General features: G+C 45.1%; 1 protein-coding gene and 1 long non-coding RNA gene across 3 annotated transcripts; one reads left to right on the top strand and one right to left on the bottom strand.

The window, feature by feature from the left end:
* The first annotated feature begins 2370 nt into the window (after positions 1 to 2370).
* Positions 2371 to 17902, top strand: SBSPON (somatomedin B and thrombospondin type 1 domain containing). Its single transcript, XM_077752443.1, has 4 exons — positions 2371 to 2738; positions 12295 to 12385; positions 13987 to 14163; positions 16143 to 17902. The coding sequence occupies exons 1-4, from the start codon at positions 2522 to 2524 to the stop codon at positions 16258 to 16260; spliced, it is 603 nt and encodes a 200-aa protein (XP_077608569.1). The 5' UTR covers positions 2371 to 2521; the 3' UTR covers positions 16261 to 17902.
* On the bottom strand, positions 8104 to 20759 carry LOC144221946 (uncharacterized). Of its 2 annotated transcripts, none has more exons than XR_013332230.1 (3): positions 20665 to 20759; positions 19723 to 19824; positions 8104 to 8372 (listed from the first exon to the last, which is right to left on the bottom strand). It is a non-coding gene; the product is annotated as an uncharacterized LOC144221946 (long non-coding RNA). The 2 variants fall into 2 exon arrangements; XR_013332231.1 differs by lacking the exon at positions 20665 to 20759 and adding an exon at positions 20354 to 20658.
* Between the last annotated feature and the right edge of the window lie 509 nt (positions 20760 to 21268).

Consider the following 21268-nt stretch of genomic DNA (forward strand, 5'->3'; position numbering starts at 1 on the left):
GTCTCTCTGTCTCTCTGTCAGAAATACATAAACATTAAAAAAAATTTTTTTAAGCTAACAAATTATTCATGAATATAATCTTTTGTGCAGAATAGGAATAAATACCTCAGATTCCTCTTCCAACTCAAAATATTTTGCCGAACACCTTTTTGGGTCGCGAACTTTTGCTAGGTGAATTTTTTTCATTTTGTCTCACAATGAAGCCATCAAGATGATGTTCAAGGCCCAGAACTTTCTGGGGCACCTGGGTGGCTCAGTCGGTTGAGCGTCCGACTTCAGCTCAGGTCATGATCTCACGGTTTGTGGGTTCGAGCCCCGCATCAGGCTCTGTGCTGACAGCTAGCTCAGAGCCTGGAGCCTGCTTCAGATTCTGTATCTCCCTCTCTCTCTGACCCTCCCCTGCGCACACTGTGTCTCTCTCTCTGTCTCTCAGAAATAAATTAAAAAAAAAAAAAAAGGACCCAGAACTTTCTGATTTTCTTTATGAGGCTGTTAAAGTCATGGATCGGAAACAAGAGACATAGTGTTTTCCAAGGTCAAACCTGAGCCGACAGGAACAGCAACTGATTCAGTGATTCTGTGACCTGCGTCAAACTAAACATTCCACACGAGGCACAAATGTTACAGAGACATTGGGAAATTAAATTCAGTCAGAAAACTGTCCCCAGTAGCATCTTTTATCATATGGATAGCGTGTATTCAAACCAAGGCCTCCATATCACTAAATTCTGAGCTAATGCCATGGCCAATTTTTATTTTATAGTGATGTCCAATGTTAATCTTTGAAACAAGTCTTTTGTTTTGCTTTTTAAAGTGAATTATTAGGGGCACCTGAGTCGGTTAAGCATCCAACTCTTGATTTCAGCTCCGGGTCAAGATCTTACGGTTTGTGGGCTTGAGCCCCATGTTGGGCTCTGCACTGACAGCACGGAACCTGCTTAGGATTGTTTCTCCCTCTCTCTCTGCCCCTCCTTGCTCTCTCCTTCAAAATAAATAAACTTTAAAAATAATTTAAAAAAACCAGATAAAGTGCATTGTTAAGTGTTCAAGGCCAACACATCAGGGCAAGACTAACTAGACTCAGGGATGAAGAGATTTGGGGGACAGAGAAAGTTCTTGGAAGAATTAAGGACAGAAAGAGTCCTTCTCAGTCAGCTCGTAGCCCGGCAGTCTCTTTTAATCCCTCCGGCTCTATGGCCCAATTAAATCATGGGATCATGAAAATAAAAGGGGCGGGATCCAGCAGAAATGACGGGAGCGGGAAGTGGACTGTTAACTGATATTCCGAAGGACATGCGTGTAGCAGGTATTGGGAACCCGTCTCACGTGCCTCATTCTTGCTTCCTTAGGTACTTGGCATGCGGTGCCTATGAATTTTTAGATGCTTAACAAATGCATGTTTTACAACAGTCTGGAGTTTTTGAATTACTGACCGATGTTTATGTTGTATGTGACCCTTTTCGTGTCCGAGTTAGCTATGTGCTGCCAGATGATCGGTCTTCCAAAATCCTTGAACCCTCAACTAGAGAGTGCTGAAGGGGCCAAATGAGTTTTCAAGTACGAGCTGTCAGAAGTCCAAATCGAGAGTTCAGAGAAGTTAGAGTGGTTTCTCGGTGAAGACACCGTAAGCTCGGAAGTATGAACACAGTAGGGAAAGTGGGTCACATTTTGTGAGAAAGCGTTTTCATCTCTAGTTCATAGGTACATCTTTTGTTCTCTTATTCTTCCCTTAGATGCAATTTCGAGTCCTGAAATAATTCCACCTAAAAACTCATTATAGTCCTTTTAAAAGTTTCATTAGGACTTTACGTGGGAAAGTTAAATGTACAACCGCGTTGATTTTCCAGTGGTGGCCAGAGCATTGTCACCACAGCCAAATTCTTGCCCCGACTCTGCTTCTTCACGCGTGACCATGAGTACTAGTTACCCCTGAGGGTTCTGGTTGCTCTCCGGTAAACTCCAACTCTCATAGTTTAGGGGTCTAAGGCATCAAGGATGTTACTGGAGCACCTAAGAGAAGCGTCAAGTATAGACGTCCCTTGGTGTGGCCCTAAACCATGTCTTACGGAGTCACATTTGGGGACAAGAATTGACTTGAGAGTTTTATTTGTTTTTTCCCCTTTACGTTTTCTACAATGAGCATGTATTGCTGTTGCAATAAAAATGTTCTGGGCAGGGGAGGATGAAATTAAAATCTAGGAAAAACAGAAGTAAAGATCTTATCTAAGCCGGAGGAGTATGAGGAAGTCCCCGGAGGCGCCGCTCTCTAACTGGGGTGTGTCCCTGGCTCAGACTCACCATCAGGATCCCAGAGTAGCTGCCTGTCCGCCACCCCACCGAGAGGTGCCGGTTATCAGCTCACCATCGGGGTGGTGGGTGGAGTCGGTGTCAACTGAGCCCCGCTGTGACTTGATCCTCCCAGGTCGGGGCGCAGTCAAAGCGCGGGCTGCGTGGGCCAGACACGGCCGTTGACGTGGGCGGGAGCAGGTGGAGGCTGCCGGTGCCCCCAGGTGAGCGTGCCATGCCACCGTGCTGTTTTGCAGCTCGCCCTTGCATCGTGGGGCAGTGGAGCCCCTGGAGCGGCTGCGCGGACCGGTGCAGGCCGGCGGGCCGCGTGCGGAGGCGCCCGGTGCAGCAGGAGCCCAGCAACGGCGGCGCGCCCTGCCCGCCCCTGGAAGAGAGAGCCGGCTGCCTGGACTACTCGACGCCCCAGGGCCAGGACTGCGGGCGCTCCTTCGGTACTGAGGGCTTCGCGGTGGTGGCTGCCTTTGTTGTCTCTGATGACGTCCCGTAAGAGGGCAGGTGCCGAGCGGGGAGAGTTCCGCGCGCTGCGGGCGGTGGGCTGGGCCAGGCCGCCCCCGGAGGAGACAGGAAGCTCGGGAAATGTTGATAAAGGAGTGAGTGTCGGCTGCGTCGGTGCCTCCCTGCTCCACCCCCGCCCGGTGTTGTCATAACCCAGTGGTGGCCCCTTCTCCTCCGGGCGCGCTCAGGGCACGGGACATGTGCCCTGTGGTTTTTACGCAAACTCGAGCTGGAGACAAAGGACTTTAGGGAGGATGACAGCGTCTCACCCTGGAGCAAGTGCCCATAAGGGTAACTTAACTATCCATCTTGCACTTAAAATTCTTGTTTGGTCAGGTACGCTCATCACATGCATGTGAACGTAGTAGAAAAGAGATTGATTCCTGAACAATGTGACATTACCCCCCGTAAATCCCTGGTTCCCCCCTCAAGCTGACTGAATTGGGGCTGATGTGATCAGATTTGTGATTTGAAAAGGTCATGCTGGTCGTGGTGTGGCCCATGGAGGGGCCAGAAGTCAGCTCATGAATGAGTTGGGAGCCATGGAAAGCAGACAAAGAAATAAGGGAAAGGGCTGACATCCCGTGTTGATCCGAATTGAGTCTGATAGAGGAAAACACTGCCTTCTCAAGATAACAAAGATCGTATGTTGTTAGAGGAAGCTGGATATTTTTATGCCAACCTGACCCTCATGAAGCCATTTTGCTCCCTTTTTTTCATTCTGTGCACAAATATTTATTTATTTATTTATTTTAATTTTAAAAGCAAGAAATTTATTTTATAAATCATATCATAGGAGCGCCTGGGTGGCTTAGTCGGTTAGGCATCCGACTTTCGCTTAGGTCATGATCTCGCGGTTCGTGGGTTCGAGCCGCGCGTCGGGCTCTGTGCTGACAGCCAGCTCAGAGCCTGGAGCCTGTTTCAGTCTGTGACTCCCTCTCTCTGTGACCCTCCCCTGCTCACGCTGTCTCTCTCTCTCTCTCCTAGAAATAAATAAAACATTAAAAAATCATATCATAAATCACAACTGTAGCCTATACCAACACTATCATAAGTGCAGCACGTTNAGCTCAGAGCCTGGAGCCTGCTTCAGAGTCTGTGTCTCCCTCTCTCTGTGACCCTCCCCTGCTCACGCTGTCTCTCTCTCTCTCTCCTAGAAATAAATAAAACATTAAAAAATCATATCATAAATCACAACTGTAGCCTATACCAACACTATCATAAGTGCAGCACGTTAAGATTTTAGGCATTGTTATTCCATCCTGAACCATATTCTCATATTTTACAAACCAAATAACAGAAGTCTTGTACTAGTAAAACATTTCAGCTTTTTATGACACATTTTAGGAATATTAAGATGCCATGAAAACAGAGCCCTTCTAGATTGTAGTCTAATTGTGCACAAATATTTATTAAGAGTCTACATGATACCAGCGACTGGGCTTGGTGCCAGGGTTACACAGGTGACATATGTTGACGTAGAGCATGCTGTCATGTGGATCACCGTCTGGTGGGAGCGGAAGATGATAAGCAGATGATCTTAGGAAAGTAATTCCAGAAAATTAGGGCTGCAGTTTGGTGCAGCTGGTACTGAACAAGGGAGAGACGTTCGGAACAAGCATGTGTATAATAGACTGATTTCCCCTGATCTTGAGGGAGGAGGGGAAGGGAAGGGACTTTCCTAAGGATGGGGAGGTAAGGTTGAGAAGTGTAGAGCTTTCTGGGCAGAGACTGGCATGCGGAGCCAGGTAGTCGGGTGTAGGGAGTTCAAGGGATTTGAGGGCCGATCTAGGAAAAACAGGTCCACGAGAGGTGGGAATACGCAATAAGCTTAATGGGGCGGTGCTCGGACAGTGTAGCGTGAGAAGGGGAAGTCCAGAGGCTCTGGTGTGGGGACCACCACGCAGAAGGGGAGAAGAGGAGTCGGCCAGGGCGACGTGTCTACGTGATGTCAGCTCCAGCATGGTCTGGACTGTATGGGGCAGAGTTTCAGAGAGCAACGGTGGCAGCAGCTTGGGTCTTGCATCTACAAGGTTTTAGTGCATCAATGGCCCACAGAAGCCAGGTGTGGTTTCACAGGGTGTGAAAGGCAGGCAGGGCCTAAATGGCTGAAAATCTGCTAGTTTGGCCCTTTTTATTTTATTTATTTATTTTTTAATTTTTTTAATGTTTTATTTATTTCTGAGAGAGACAGCATGAGCGGGGGAGGGTCAGAGAGCGAGGGAGACACAGAATCTGAAACCGGCTCCAGGCTCCGAGCTAGCTGTCAGCACAGAGCCCGACGGGGAGCCCGAACCCACGAACTGTGGGCTCATGACCTGAGCTGGAGTTGGACACTCAACCAACTGAGCCACCCAGGCGCCCCTGTTTGGCCTTTTTTAAAACAATTGGATGTACACAAATTTGAGGTTGCTGCCAGGAGGCTTTGGAGCTAGCAGATCTCAGCCTGCTGTGAGGAAGTGAACAACCTAGGCACCCTCTTTGGCTCATTCGTATGAGCCAAAGCACAAGGCCCATCTGAGTTGCTGAAGGAAGCACAAGGCCCATCTGAGTTGCTGAAGGAAGGCCAGAGCCCGGGGAACACAGAGTGAGGCTGGCATTGCGGGGAAGCATCTGTACTGACACCCCACTCAGTGCAGGGCCCCGGCGCTCCTGTTTAGGATTTTGGTCGTTATCTTAAGAGCCACTGCAGCATTTCCTGACGTGGTCAGATCTGTGATTTGAAGCTATGGTTCTGGGGTCGCCCGGGTGGCTCAGTCACATAAGCGTCAGACTGTTGGTTTCGGCTCGGGTCTTGATCTCATGGTTCGTGAGTTCGAGCCCCCCATCAGGCTCTGTGCTGACAGCTGACAGCACAGACCCTGCTTGGAATTCTCTGTCCCCGCCCTCTCCAGCCTTCCCCCTGCTCATGCTCTCTCTGTCTCTCGAAAATACATAAATAAACATTAAAAAAGAAAAGAAAAGAAAATATTGCTCTGGTAGAGGAGTGGCTAGCAGAAGGGCTGGGGTGGAGACCTCTCTTGGATACAGCAGTGAGATTCAACTCCCAGGGAGATAGTTCAGTGTTCACAGACACGGTCATGGAACAGACCCACGCTCGGCTCATGAGCTCTGCAGAAGCACGATAGAAAACTATAGAAAACGCTCAGGGAGGGAGGCACTGCAAGACATGATTAAGTTTTGGATCAGTTGATTTTTAGGATCTTAAAACCTGGATCTATCAGGTTTTACTTTGCTCATTTTCAGGGTTTGGCTGCTAGAAAGTATTTCTTGAGTACATTTGTCTCTTTAGTGCTACACCAGGCTGCCACAGACCGCTTCGCAGCCCGGTATCTCTGGATCTCTTTATAATAGCGCAGTGCAGGTCACAGGAAAAGGGACTGGAAGGTCAGTGAAGGGGAGGCTAGGGAACATGGACCAAGGGCACCAGGGAGCACGGAGCCCACACCCTGCCCCCTGGGGTCTCCTCTCTGCCTGGAGGTGGCTGCTCCTCTGTCCTCCTCCACATTACCCCCGTCACCCACCCCTCCCACCGAACTCCAGAAAGAGGCCTTTCTTTTTTTTTTTTTTTTAATATTTTTTCTTATTTATTTCTAGGAGAGAGAGAGAGACAGCGTGAGGCGGGGAGGGTCAGAGAGAGAGGGAGTCACAGACTGAAACAGGCTCCAGGCTCTGAGCTGGCAGTCAGCACAGAGCCCGACGCGGGGCTTGAACCCACAAACTGCGAGATCGTGACCTAAGCGAAAGTCGGACGCTTAACTGACTAAGCCACCCAGGCACCCCTTTCTTTCTTTTTTTTTTTTTAAACAGAAAGAGGCCTTTCTAAAGCAGCGGTCTTCATATGTGACTCCCCATAAAGTGTTAGTGACTTTGAGGTAACACCACCAGGAGAGATCTGTACTCTGGCCTCCTTTCCTAATAAGGCGGGTAAGATCTGGTTTGGGAAGAGAGGAGAAATCTCTAGTTGGGGCAGGGCCACTGGATTTGCAGCCCTACTTTGGTCCTTGAGATGCACGTTCCTATTGTAATGTCTTAGAAATGATGACCGCTGTCACAAGCTGGTCAGGGGGGACAGGGTCGTTCAAATATTCCGGTCTGGTGGTTCCTAAGGTGTGGTCCCCAGCCAGCAGCACCTGCCTCACCTGGGACCTTATTAGAACTGCAAGTTCCTCGCCCCCCCACCCCCCAGACCCGCGAGATGAGACTCGCCGGAGCCGCGCCCAGTGCGCTGCCTGTGACAAGGTTTGCAGGGGGTCCTGCTGGTCACGGACGCTCCACAGCCACTGCTCTCGCCCAAGTACGGCTCTGTGGCTCTTCCCTCAGTCCCGACTCATAACTGGAGCAGTTAAATGACACTTTCCTGAGGGCAGAGGCTTCCCAATGCAAAACAGGGGGTAGGTCAGGAAAATGTGGGGTGAATCAGATAATTTTCTCTACAGAAGAACTTCTCGGAGGCTTTATTATGCTAATACCAATTTTCATTCTATAAGAGGGAGATAGGCTATGGGCTGCTTTCCCCCCTTTTTTGAATAAATGACCCCTTTCCCAGGGTGTCTGGGTGGCTCAGTCGGTTAAGCGGTTAAGTGTCCGACTCTTGATTTTGGCTCAGGTCACGATCTCACGGTTGGTGAGATCGAGTCGCACATCAGGCTCTGTGCTGACAGCATGGAGCCTGCTTGGGTTTCTCTCTGTCTCCCTCTCTCTGCCCCTCCCATGCTCACTCTCTAAAAAAATAAATAAACATTAAAAACAATTAAAGGACCTTTTTCCCAAGGGGATCTCAGTGAATCATTAGTGTTTGGTGGAATCCACTTTGGAAAATGATGGACCATGAAAGGGAAATGAGAGCAGTGACGTGAAAATCCCATTTGGTGGATTGCCCTAAACCCTGTGTCACTGTAATTCCTATGCATTCATGCCAGGTCCACAGAGCATCAACTACAGCCAGCACCGTGCTGGGTTCTGGAGATACAGACTCGAACAACAAACATATCACAGCTAACTATAACTCAGGGTGACGAGCAGGGGCCACCATAGCAGAATGCACGGATCAGCGTGGAAGCACAGAGAAGGAGTGCCCACCTCCCCAGGGGGCCCTCAGTCCTTCGGTGCGGTCACCTGTCATGGCCCCCGCGGTCCACCAGGCACTATGCACAGAGCGTTTGATGCATGGAGTAGCAATCCCTCACATCTCCATGGCAGAGAGCTTTTAGACACGTTACTGAGCCAGTGTTCATAACAACCCTGAGGGAGAGACTGCTCGTTTCCTGTGGCCACTGTAACAAACCACCCCAAACTTAGTGGCATGAGACAAAACCACTTTATTGTCTTAGGGTCCTTTGGGAGAGATGTTCAACCCAGGTCTCCCTGGGCTAACGTCAAGGTGTTGGCCGAGCTGTGTTCTTTTCTGGGAGCTCTGGGGGAGAATCCATTTCCTTGCATTGTCCATCACCCTTTCCTCACGGCCCCTCTTCCATCTTCACAGCCACATGGCCTCTCTCCGTGCTTTCTTCTGTAGTGACCTCCTCCTCTTCCTCTCTGAAGGACCCTTGTGATCACACTCAGCCCACCTAGAAAATCCAGGATAATCTCCCCATTTTAAGGTCGACTGAGAAGCAACCTTCATTCCATCTGAAACTTTAATGCTTCTTGATGAAATAACATACTATATTCACAGGCCCTGGAGATTAGGAAGTGGACATCTTTAAAAGGCCGTTATTCTGCTTACCTTGGAGATAGAATAGCATCACTGTCCTTGAAACCAAGAGGACATTGGAGCTCTGGGAGGTGACAGCATTTGTGAAGGACTCAAGGCTCTAAATCCTGTGGGGTTTTCCTCTTTAAAAAAATGTTTAAGTTTATTTATTTACTTTGAAGGAAAGTTTTAAGTTTTATTTATTTAGAGCAGGGGAGGGGTAGAGAAAAAGGGAGAGAGAGTGAATCCCAAGGAGGCTCCTCGCTGACATCGCAGAACCTGACGCGGGGCTCCATCTCACAAACCGGGAGTCCATGACCTGAGCTGACGCCAAGAGTCGGATGCTTAACCGGTCGAGCCACCCAGGCGCCCCGGGTTTTCCTTCTTGATATTGCTTTGCTCTTCCTGTTACCATTAGAGCTAAAATCTCAGTTATAGGGGCGCCTGGGTGGCTCAGTCAGTTGAGCATCTGACTTTGGCTCAGGTCATGATCTCATGGTTCATGATTTCTAGCCCTACACGGGGCTCTGTGCTGGCAGCTCAGAGCCTGGCGCCTGCTTCGGATTCTATGTCTCCCTCTCTCTCTCTGTCCCTCCCCTGCTTGTGCTCTCTCTTGCTCTTTCAAAAATTAATAAACATTAAAATAATAATAATAAAATAAAATTGCAATTACAGGTTCTGGTAAGTAGAAATATGAAGGCCCCGTGAGGCCCGTGAATGAAACCCCATCCCTTATTAACGATCAAGTAGCTATTTTTGTTTTTAAAGATCAAGTGGCTGTTTAATTTTTTCCATTTCCTTTGATGCATATTTTTTATTATAAAAACAAATCCAAAAACCCCTACGATTGTATAGTACATACTAACTCTTTCTGAAAGGAGATCAGTGCGCATCATAAACTGTATGTGTCCAGCCTGGTGTTACTTGTAATGTTCTCCTTCTGTTTCCTTTCACACTGTACCTACAGACCGGTGGTTCTAAGCCTGCTTTGGGGACACCCCATTGTGTCAGGGGACTTTATGAAACTCTCTAAGCAAATTCAATTTACTTTCATGTTCAGAGTTCATGTGCCGGGCCACACTTTTAGAAGTGGAGTTGTTATAAAAACGAACGATGGTAGGCTGATAGGATGCCAGAAAAGTTGGCAAATAGCCTCTTAACAAAGAATCGATTACATCTGAATATTGTTGCCAGGAAGGGGAAAGGAGGGGGAACTAGCTTTATTGAGAGCCTGTGTCTCCAGGCACCCGGCTACGTTCTTCCGCACGTAAGCTGCACTGGGACCGAAGGCAAACATAATTTCTAAATTACTTACCACTATTAAGTACTGGAAATGAAATTTAGGGAGATATTAAAAAGTGGTGCTGGTTCAGAGACCTCCAGGCAGTCTGGCTCTTGGTCTATTTTCTGAGGACTCATGGAGGAAGTGCGCCCTGTCAACAGAACGTGCCACCAAACCAAGCCCAGGGCTTGAAGGGGACAGGACACAGAAGAGACAAGCCCCAGAGTTACTGGCTTGCTTTTATTAAAAAAGTTTTTTTAATGTTTATTTATTTTTGAGAGAGAGAAAGACAGAGCGTGAGTTGGAGAGGGGCAGAGAGAGAGGGAGACACGGAATCTGAAGCAGGCTCCACGCTCTGAGCTGTCAGCACCGAGCCTGATGGGGGCTCGAACCCACAAACCGTGAGGGCATGAGCTGAGCCGAAGTCGGACACTTAACTGACAGAGCCACCCAGGCGCCCCACTGGCTTGCTTTTATGATGGGTCATACCCTCAGAGGCTTGATACTGAATGTGGACGGTAGATCTTAAGAACCAGAAGCTATCTTCTGTGTTGGGGTCCTTGCTTCATCATTTTTCTAAGGACATTTTTCTAAGGATTTTTATATCAGATATTATAGTCCTATTCTTGCCTTCCTAACCTCATTTCCCCTCCCCCCCAAGCTATATATTAGGTGCATTGCCTTTGAACTTTTGTAATACTATATGCAATACAAATTAGGAGATCAAATAAATGTTTTGAGCTAAAGAAACACATCCTGAAAATTTCATAGTTTGGTACAATGCCATGTGGACTTAGCAGTAATTGCATTCTCCACTCACTGAAAAAACTGGGAAACGCAGCAGGAGAACAGAAATGGAAAAATCCGTGGGAAAGCTAACACCCTTTAGATGCTCGTGTTTCAGGTAATGAGGTCTAAGGCAAGCAGTAGGATCCTAACATACATGCGCTCGCTTGTTCTTCTTGACCCTGTCCGTGGATTTTGGAAGTTCCAAAGCCAGGGTCACATTTAGAAATTGTGGCATGTTCTCTGGAAAACAATTAAACATGTTAGTGCAGCAAGGAAGAGCCTCACAGCTGGGACTGTGAGGGCTCAACGCGGGATGTGACTGATTGTCATACTGAAGAGATTAGGCACCAAACCGCGGGGGACAAGAACCCATACCCGCGACTCTTAGAAGCAAGCGGCTAGGAGCAAGGCAGGTGTTAGGCCACTCTTGCGTTCAGTATAAAAAAGCCTCATTAAGAGCCTCTACAAAAGAATGAGGGCTGCCATCTTGTGGCCATGAGGAGCCAGGTAAAATGAGCCCGTAGGCTTGAGGCATCTGTTTTGCAACTGGTACCTCATGCCGTTCTGCTCACGTCGGTGATGAGTCCCGGCATCGCACAAGCCAACATCAGCCGGTATCTACCCTTCCTGGGACGGTCCAGTTTCTGAAATGAACGGCAGAGAGGACGGTTGAGCCACCTCAGCCACAAGGCTCAGTGTAGAAACTGAAGACCACGGGAAAGTAGGATCTGTGTGTCTTGGCGATTCTGTGGCATCATTCACCCATCAAGCCACCGTTCATTGCCTACGTGCCTGCTACGCGTGTAAATGTGTGAGGGCCACAGTGATGAACGGGGCAAAGCCTTGTCTTTCCTGAGTTGACAGTGGAGTGGCATCGGGAGGTTATCTCCAGGTGCCATACTGTCTGTAGCGACAGATGCCTCCCCACGCTTAGGAGCAAATAGGAAGGAGACACTCAAACAAAATCAGTGAAAGAAGAGAGCAGAATTCGGAGGGAAGGATTCCTGGCTCCCTTTCTTGTCTCCTGTCTAGAGCACAGAGTTGGGTTGGGGCTGGGGACAGGAAGGAGGAAAGGACCGATCTGACTTTCCTTCTCTGAGGCTGAGGGGTGGATGGGGAGGATGATGTGCTGGCCGGCACCAGGCAGCCACTCTAAGGCCATGGGGCAGGCAGAAAGGCTTCCAGGCTGCTGTTGCAGAGTCCTGAGGGGCACTTGCACTTCCTTCCTCTGCTACTGCTGCTTTCTCCTTTTCACATTTCCTCTCTCTCTGCTTGTCTTTTTTTCTCCTTACTCTTTTGTCTCTTTCTCTTTTCCCTTCCTTGTATTCTCTTACTTTATTCTTCCTATCTTTCCCCCCCTTTTTTTTTCCTATTTTTCTTCCTTTTATTTTAAAAAAGACCTTTTCTCCCTTTTCCCCCTTGGTTTCCTCTGCATCTTTTACTGCTTCCTCTTGTTTTTCTTCCCCCAGCCCCTTTTCACACACTTATTCACACACTTATTACCGCGGACAAGCCTGCTTGTAGCGGCCTATCTGTGTGCACACAAATCTTGTTCGAACTGGGTTCTGGGGACACTGTACCTTGGCCCGTCTCAGTCCTTGGTGGTGTGCCATGGACCTTTGCACTTAGGGACCAGGGGCTCTAGACAGGACTGTCGCCAAGTTTGGGAAAGGACATTCCGAGTGCTTTAGGCTGCAAGTGTCCAATGCCATTCTCTCTTTTCTAGTCCCTGCCTTCATAACTACTTCTGCATTCAACAAGGAGAGAACACGACAAGCCGCATCTCCACAGTGGTCTACACACACAGAGGATGCCGGGTAATTTGCTGTTTTTGTTTGTATTGTCTGGTTTGAGTTTTTCAGCTTCTACTTCTCCAGTGTATGCTCAAGTCAGCCCATAAAGGTCAGCGTGGTGTGACGGGTTTTCTTGTTACTTGTTCACTGACTTTGGATAAAACGTGACTCTTTACCACAAGGCCAGGCCCTGTTTTTGTGGGGCTGCAAGGATTTGTCTCTGAGGTCCGCTCAATGAGAAACATGCTTTATAAAATGATGATGTCCCTTTACCCATCATTCCAAGGGTGTTCCTCTTATAGTCATTACGGGAACATGGATCTAGCACCTTTGTGTCTGATAAATTTGAAAGTGGCCCACATCTCAGCTCTGAGGATTTTCACCAAGACGGAAGGCACAGGCTGGGAGGGGACTCTGTGCTTACTTGAAGTCGGCTCTTCAGCTGTCAGCATAAGGCCACCAGACAGCTGTTATGTTCAGATCCCCACATGGCCACTCACTAGCCTTAAGACCCTGGAGATGTCCCACCTCAGTTTTTCTTCTTGAAAAATGAAAACATTAATGCCTACCACATGGCATTGTTAGGAGAATTTAATGAGAAAATAATGAAGAGACGTCTGGGTTAAGCTGGCTGATGACAGTTGATTGAAGCTGTGTCACAGAATTTCCTGAGGACCTAAAGGTACCTTATAAATGGCCTAGCACTCTTAAAGCTCTTTGAAGCAGACTCTCCAATCGCTTTCCATCTAACCTAGGACAGCTCATAATTCCACGGAAAAGAAACCAGTCCATTGTAGCTTACTTAATTAGAACTGAAAATGCAACGTGCAGGAGTTTTACTATGTTTTGCTTCCCCGAAGAATTGTAAAATCATGTTGCTTTTTAGTACAAGGCTCTACAATATTCACCCACGTCTGCCTGTTCCTCCTGGGCGTTCAGAGTCTAGTCACGTAGAGATTTCCATAGTTCACCATAAGGCGACACTAGCCTCTGTCACAGAAAAACATCTCAGCTTCCCATTCCCTTTTATCTGTGGTGCCCAATATAACTGACGCTTGGGTTCAAGTCCAAACTCCCTATCATTATCACCGATCATACCAGGCGGGGCGTGTAGGGAAGGCCTGTGGGTCCGAGAAAGCCTAGGTGCTGGCCTGAGCATCGAGGGCTCGCTCTCCAGGGCTTACATGTTTTCAGGCTCAAGCCAGTTATTTCTCAATCTCTATCATTCCTAAAGTATTAGCAAAGTTATTAAGGGTCGGTTTCCTACAGAAATGTGCTTTTTACACGCAATTTGGTGGTCAGACTAGATGGGATACAGGGTATACAAAATTCTGTAAATTCATGTTGACCAGGTCATTTGATCATGGATTGGAAAAGACACACACTTCACTGTTAGTTGCCAGTCGGACATCATCCATCATCCTGGCTCAGCAAATGAGGAACTTGACAAGGCATTGTGTGACTGTGCTTCGCTTGGGAGAGTGCCCTGCGCTGCCTTCTCCAGTCTGTCAAATGCCCTCGGTGCCTGCAGGCTCCTGGAGACTTTCCGCAGTATTAGGCTACCGCTAATTACAGCACGTGCAACCCTCGTGGGGTTTTTTGGTTTGTTTGTTTTTTTGCTCTAGATACTGTATGGAGTTCAAGACAGAGTCCCTGACTCATCACTGTGCTATGGAAAACCGACCCCTGACTCGATGGATGCAGTATCTCCGGGAGGGGTACACGGTGTGCGTGGACTGTCAGCCCCCAGCTATGAACTCGGTGAGCCTCCGCTGTTCCGGAGATGGCCTGGACTCTGATGGGTAAGGGAGAAACATCAGTTGAAGGAGCTTTCTTGTTTTTATTTGGAGATATTTGTCCTCTGTGTCCTGAACAGCAGACCATTATATAGCGAATCAGGGCATGATTTGGGAGTCAACACCCCAAGTAAGGAGAATCTTCTGTCTAGCAATTCCTGAATCCAGGGCCCAGTTCACATTATGGGACTCAGAGGCTCTATAGCAGAGATGAATGGATACATTTGGATACTGGCTCAGACCATGTTCCCCAACGACTACTGAAAACATGGTCACTCGAAAGCAGTGTTTTGAAAACCACTTGAATCAGAACCTCTTGGGATGGTGATTTAGGGTACACAGATTCCTGAGCCCTGCTTGAGCCTAACTGAATCAGAGTCCTTGAGGGTGGATTTTTAACAATCTTCTAGGTCAAGAGTTGGCAGAGAGTAGATGCTCTCAGTTTTGTGGGCCATATGGTCAGTCTCACTACTCAATTCTACCACCATGGCTTGGAAGCAGTCACAGACACTATGTGAACAGATGAACTTGGCTTTGTTCTAATACTGTATCTGTGGACACGAAGGTTCAAATTCCATATAATTTTCATGTGTCATATATTATTTTGATTTTCTTTTGACTCTTTAAAAACCAAAAACTAAGGGGTACCTGGGTGGCTCAGTCGGTTGAGCCTCTGACTTCAGCTCAGGTCATGATCACATGGTTCGTGGGTTTGAGCCCCATGTCAGGCTCTGTGCTGACAGCCAGCTCAGAGCCTGGAGCCTGTTTCAGATTCTGTGTCTCCCTCTCTCTCTGACCCTCCCCTGCTCACACACACTCTTTCTCTCTCTCTCTCAGAAATAAATAAAACATTTAAACATTTTTTTAAAAACCCCAAAACTGTTCTTAACTCACAAGCCACACAAAAACAAGGGGTAGGCTGGCCATGGCCCATCGGTTGTGGGTTGCTGACCCCTGCCCGGAGGATTCACTCCCACAGCAACGTTTCAGAACCAGTGCTCCGTGGGGTAGTCCTAAAACCACAGCTGAGGCGATGGTGGGCTCAGCTCCACAGGATCAGAAACTGATAGAAACCTATGGGTTGTCCAAAAGAATTGACCCTGAGAACATTTAGTTACCCTGAATATACAGTCCTGTACTCATTTATCAGTTACATCCAAGGGCACTATTCCTAACTAAGAGAAGTGTAGACTTCATGCTGGTCAGCTATTGGACAAGGGCCAATTTTGGTCACACACAGATTACAGTTTTCAGTATGTCAGGTGGAACTGGTAAAAGTACAGATTAGAAAGTAAATATGAACCTTTCCAGCTAGTCATTACTCCCATAGTGTATTTTATTATTTAATAACTTGAATGTATGTTATTAGTCACTCAAGCTTAATAACCTTTGTAAGGAGTATACCACATGAGCAGTAAAGTAGGTTAGAAACCAAATATTGAGACAATATTTTTCTGAATATCTCATCTATATTTTGTCTTTAAATGAATTTACATTTTAATCTGTATCCATAAAGTACCTCGAACCCTGGATGAATTTCCCGTGATCTTAAAAATAACAATTTCAATAATCTGGCTTCCTTCTTCCCGCTTGTCCTGTTTTTTTTCATTATGGAATCAAAGAGTTGGAGATGATTACAGGAGATCATTTGGGCAGAGCCCTCTAAGTTACATATACATGAAATAGGGAGCCATTTCCTCTATGTAACACTTCATGTATTCAGATCAAGTGAGAGAAATGAATACAGCACCCTCAAACTGCTCTCTCAATGAGGGTGTCTTTGTAACTTGCTTTGACAGAACCCAAAGAAGGGAAACTCAGTTTGCGATCCTTTTTTTAAAAATTTCAATTTGTCATGCACTCCAAAACTCCAAATATGATCATTTTTAAAGCAACAACAGAACGCCTCAATTTATAATTCTGTAGATTGGAATTTTCTTTGGTTTGCTTTTAGCGTAACTACCATTTTCAAAATATCGTTTCAGAAATCAAACTCTCCACTGGCAAGCCATTGGCAATCCTCGATGTCAAGGAACTTGGAAAAAAGTTCGGCGAGTAGATCAGTGTTCTTGTCCAGCTGTTCACAGCTTTATTTTTATATAGATTGCAATTGCGATGTAAATATTTCAGAATGTGTTTGTAAACATGCTAAGTATTACTACTAAGTCATGTTCAGTGCTTCATAAACCTTCAAAAGCCGTTTGGCCCAAGTCTCTGAACACGTGTCATCGTCACACTCTGGAGAAGCGAAGAAAATTTACGGGCCAGTTCTCAAGATAATGTAGTGCCTTTATTTTCATTGTTACTACACTGAGGACCTACCCTAAAGTCTCCTGTGGTTCTGTGTCCTTGGCCTTCTGTAGAGTCTTCTCATCCAAGAGGTGGCCCACACAGCACAAAATACAAGTCTCTTTGCACTAAAATTACTACAACATGGTCCATTTATTGGTGGGGTAGATTGTCATTTAAGGGTATCCATGCTTTGAATCTTGCATTCTTTCTTTCTATTCTGTAATCTCTTAAAATCCTCTCACTTTAAAAAATATATACAGATATATATGCATGCTGTCACACATACATTTCCCATTTTCCACATATTCCATAAATTGTGAAAGAATAATTTCAAGAAAATAGTCACAAGTAATTTTCAACAGGGCAAAGCGTTTAAGATTTAGTAAGCGTTTTGTAGTGAAAAACCAACAGCTAAGTTAAAACTACTTTTTTGAAGAAGAAATGATCTTTTGTTAATGGACAAGACCAATCAAATGTTCGTTCTAAGTCCAACTAAGTCAGTCCAAGTTCCTTAAGTGCTGTAACTTTCATGAAGAGAATTTTGGTACCAATGGATGAAACAGTGCTTTAAGTGCAAAAATTTTACCATCATTATCATCTAAGATTATTTCCAAGGCTTAAAACTTGATGCAGACTAAAGTAATCTTTCAGATTTCAGTTTAAACCCACTGCAAGTTTAATCAAGGTAGACTTACTGCTTTATTTTCTACAGCATACATTTTGTTATGTTTGGGGTGGAAGGCAGAGGAATAAATGATGGAAGACGTGCGTTTTATTACAAATGTGATGATCTCACACACACGAAGTATTCGTCTTCTTATTTTATGATTGGAAAACCAGCGAATCAGAGCCAAGGGGGCTTGTTTCAGGACGTTGGAGGACACGTCATTCTGCAGGTCAGCCACGACCCAACCTCTGCTTCCCATCCTGACTTGGCTTAGATGACAAGTCAGACTCTGCCAAGGACAGCCATGAAAGCTCAGCCCTTTTCACAATTTGGAAACAAATTCTAAATCTAGGGTATCTTCTCTGGAGAACTGCATCTTAAAATTTAAACTTCTTCGGTTTCATTTGTATAAAATATTCTTCACTAACAAATGATTTACTAAAATACATATTCCTTGGTACTTACCAGGTAATGGCAGAATGACAATAGCAAACTTACCAAGGATGGAAAAGTTCCTGATATTTGATGCTGAGAGTAGCAGTATTTCTGACTGTATATTCATTTAACTGTCAGAGTTGTTTTTATGGTAAATTACACTTTTCAGAAATTAATAATACAAACTTTGAGTCTCATCAAGGCTAGGAACTTAAACTGTAAGTTCACTATTAACATTTTAAGACCATTTCTAACATTTGCAAAGCAAGACTTTTAAAGATATACCTGGGCGATTTTATTGTTACTTAAAATTTTTATACCGGTTAATAAACTTACTGTTCACATTTTTAAGAGGTCTTTACTTATTTGGCTAGAGAATACCCAAATTTTCTGGGCTGGTCGGAGAATGAACAAAATTTCACCAAACACAAAATTTTAAAAAATCCTTCAGAACTGACAGGCATACAGACGAAGACTAATAGTGATAAAGCTATGCTGTATTTGTGGTTCCGGGGTGCGTCCTATCTTTGAACATATTGGAGTTGGATAATATCATTTTCCACCTTACGTATTTAGTTTTTAGTGCTGGCCACCTGCTATTTTCACAGTGAAGTATACTTTTGTTATTTCTGCTCTTGAGAAGAAGTTCATAGGCTAGAAGACTTAAGTATTAAATAATGGTTTTGAAAGCTTGTTATTAATTCTAACAGAGGCCAAGGAAACAATTCACGACTGAAACTTACAGTCCAAGGGACTAAGGGAGAACCAACAATTTTATTTTCAAAGTTAAAGATCAGAGTATTTGAGACCTCTTCAGTATTCTTTCTCAGTGAGTGTCATCCAGCTAGGCTCCTTCCACAGGCACAATGATATACACCCACTCAGGAAGGACGAAGGAAAAAATTAGAGATGGTGACCACTCAGAAGGGGGGTGTGAAAAAGAAGAGATGCGGGAAAAAAAGAAAAAGGATCAAGGTAAACTATAACCACCTTACTCTCTTTTTAGGATCTTTATTGGGATGTTTTTATTTGCGAATGCTATAAATAACTAAGCAAGAGTGCCAACAGCAATAATGTAGCATCATATCTAGGTATGCATAAAAATGATTCTACCCTCTAAGAATATTCTAGTGAGGGTTCATATAAATAACTCAAGTTGTTTAGAAGACAGAGACTTGGACATCTCATCAGTATTCATGGATGCTTGAGGTCTAATGGAATAAGGCCTCCAAACACTAAGGGAAAATACTTTTAAAGCTAGCATTCTCTGTCAGCCAAACTACCTACCAATAAAGTGTGAAGGTGAGATACAGCCCTTCAGAGGTACAAGGGTTTAGAAGGCTTATTAGGGTCCTAAATAGGGTATTTTTTTTTTTCATTTAAACATGGCAGGTAGAACATATATTTGCCTCCCAAATCCCAATAAACTTACAGCTAAAGGATTTTTCTTAAAGATAAAAAATATAATGATAAGAGGATCAAGAGAGAAAAAGATAGCAGAAAAGGGATGGCCACCAGATTCTGGGACCAGAAAAGCAGATGGTTGTCTAATGAGAGAAGAGAAAGCCAAATGCCTACCAGAGTGAATCTGGGTCAATAATCTAATAGCTCCAACCAGAATAACAAACAGCAGTATGAGTGTATTTTCATTAACTATAAAAATCAATCCTTGAAAAAAAGTTGAGAGTGGTCACCTTTAGGGAGAACTGAGTGGCAGTGAAAGGGCAGAATGTTTTCCATTTTAGGCCCCATGTTAAAGTTTTACTTTTAAAACTACGAACATGGATTACTTTTGTAAAAATGGAAATAAAAGTTCCAAGGAAAACTTGAAAATAGAAGTGTGGTTGAAATGTGAAGAAAACTAAAATATGGAATGATTTTGAACTACTAGGGAAGAGGGGATGGAGAGAATGAGACAGAGAGAATACAATTTATCTTGACACCTCTTTGGATTGCATAAATTCATGCTATAAGATTGTTTTTTGAGTTAGTTACACTTATAGGATCTAATGTGAATAATATACTCTATAATCATAATACAGGTTTATTGGTTTCTGATCTTTTAGACTCAACCCATATCTAAAGCACAAAATATTCCATTATAATTAGGCTGAATGCTAAAAACAAACCAATCCAATCCAAACAAACAGAGCCCTTGACAATGTACTTACTAGTAATAGGAGGGTGTGGGAAGCTGGGGAGAGCAGAAACGCAGAGTTGAGGGGTCTTGATTTCCTCATCCTAATCAGGGAGTCAAGGAATCCTGTCTGAAGCTGATGGCGTAAGAGAAGTTTTAGTAACTCAAAGAAATACACTGAACGCAACTCAGGAGGAGCACGGGTGGAGGTGGGAGGGGAGTTAAATGTCTCCTGTGTCACATCAGGCACTTACTGTAATAGTAACAGCCCCGGGGAAGTACTCAGGGAAGCATAAGCAAAATGACTCATCACAGGATTCACTTGCATAACAACTCAGCAGAGCTGTTACTGTAATTTTTAACCACTTAGTAGTGGTAGAAAGCCTTAGCATTAGAGAAACTTAAAAAAGCATCTCTGAAATAATGAAAAAGTACTTGAGAGTGAAAAATACACTTCAATTACAGGTGCATTTTGAGGAATTCTAGTGTATAATACTTGCTGCCGCCGCCAAGTTCCACTGGTATTGAGAACACTGAGCTGGGCTTTTGTATGAGGAACATCAACATTCATGGGCTAAAGAGGGAAGAGAATTCTGCTTTTCTTTTTTTCTGATAAAGAAAAGTGTTAATTGTGGGACATCAGCGATACACGTTCTGTCACTTACCGATGCAATTCTGCCAAGGCAAGTTAAAATAACTGAAGCTCAATTCCTCATCAGGGTTTGGTAAGAGTTATAATCCATGCAAAGCAAAGCACTCACAAATTTATAAAGACAAAGACAGATGGGAGTTCTTCAAGGACTCAAGCGGAAAGGGAATACATTCTTTAAATAATTCTCTTGTAAAAAACAAAAACACTGAGAAAGTATTCTTTCCCTTTGAGAGTTGTAGATTTTATAAAGCATCACATTTCTTAGGTCAAATGGTCATCTATTTTTGATCTTTGAACACAGGATAGATTTCAATGAAGCCTTACTTTAATGATGACGTATCTTGACGTATGAAGGTGTACGTGGTGAGGAAGGGTAAAGTAAAACACAAACGCAGAGTTTTTGGCTCTCAGCTGCAGTTCCCGCTTCCTTTGCCCTTGCTTTGTGATACTGTGATGCCAACAGAGGGTGCTGGAATGACTCATAATGACAGGAGGACCTCGCCCTTCCAGCGAAGGTCCTATTATCCAGCATGGTNCTTTGCCAGCGCAGCACCAGCTGCACCCAGTTTCTTCACCTCCAGCAGGCTGTGCTCTGCCATTGGGCAGAGGAAAGGGCTGCCATTTTACAGCCAGAAGTTCCATTATCATCTTTCTTCCTTAGCCAGGGAGGCAGAGTGCAAGCCCAAGGCCAGATTGAGGAGGCGTATAATTAAACAGGGATGCCAAAAAGACGGTATTCTTGGAGGAAAATGGAACCGGAAGTAAATCCACATCTGTCCCCTTCAACCTAAAGAATTGTGGGAGCATTACCTTGGCTTAATTCTGTCAGCACAGTCTGCTGTCCTGTGGATTTGTGCCCCCAATTCTCCTTACCAGGCTGGTCTTTAGAAACCCCATTGTTAGTTTACTTTAAAAGTGGTTCTAAACT

Source organism: Crocuta crocuta, unplaced genomic scaffold (assembly GCF_008692635.1).
Source record: "Crocuta crocuta isolate KB4526 unplaced genomic scaffold, BGI_CrCroc_1.0 scaffold141, whole genome shotgun sequence".
NCBI classification, from domain to species: domain Eukaryota; kingdom Metazoa; phylum Chordata; class Mammalia; order Carnivora; family Hyaenidae; genus Crocuta; species Crocuta crocuta.

What these genes read in the sequence shown, in the direction of transcription:
- SBSPON (XM_077752443.1), top strand. Translation starts at nt 2,522, where the DNA reads ATGCCACCGTGCTGTTTTGCAGCTCGCCCTTGCATCGTGGGGCAGTGG. An exon ending in ACACACACAGAGGATGCCGG is followed by an intron (nt 12,386 to 13,986) that starts GTAATTTGCTGT and finishes TTTTTGCTCTAG; the next exon opens with ATACTGTATGGAGTTCAAGA. An exon ending in GATGGCCTGGACTCTGATGG is followed by an intron (nt 14,164 to 16,142) that starts GTAAGGGAGAAA and finishes ATATCGTTTCAG; the next exon opens with AAATCAAACTCTCCACTGGC.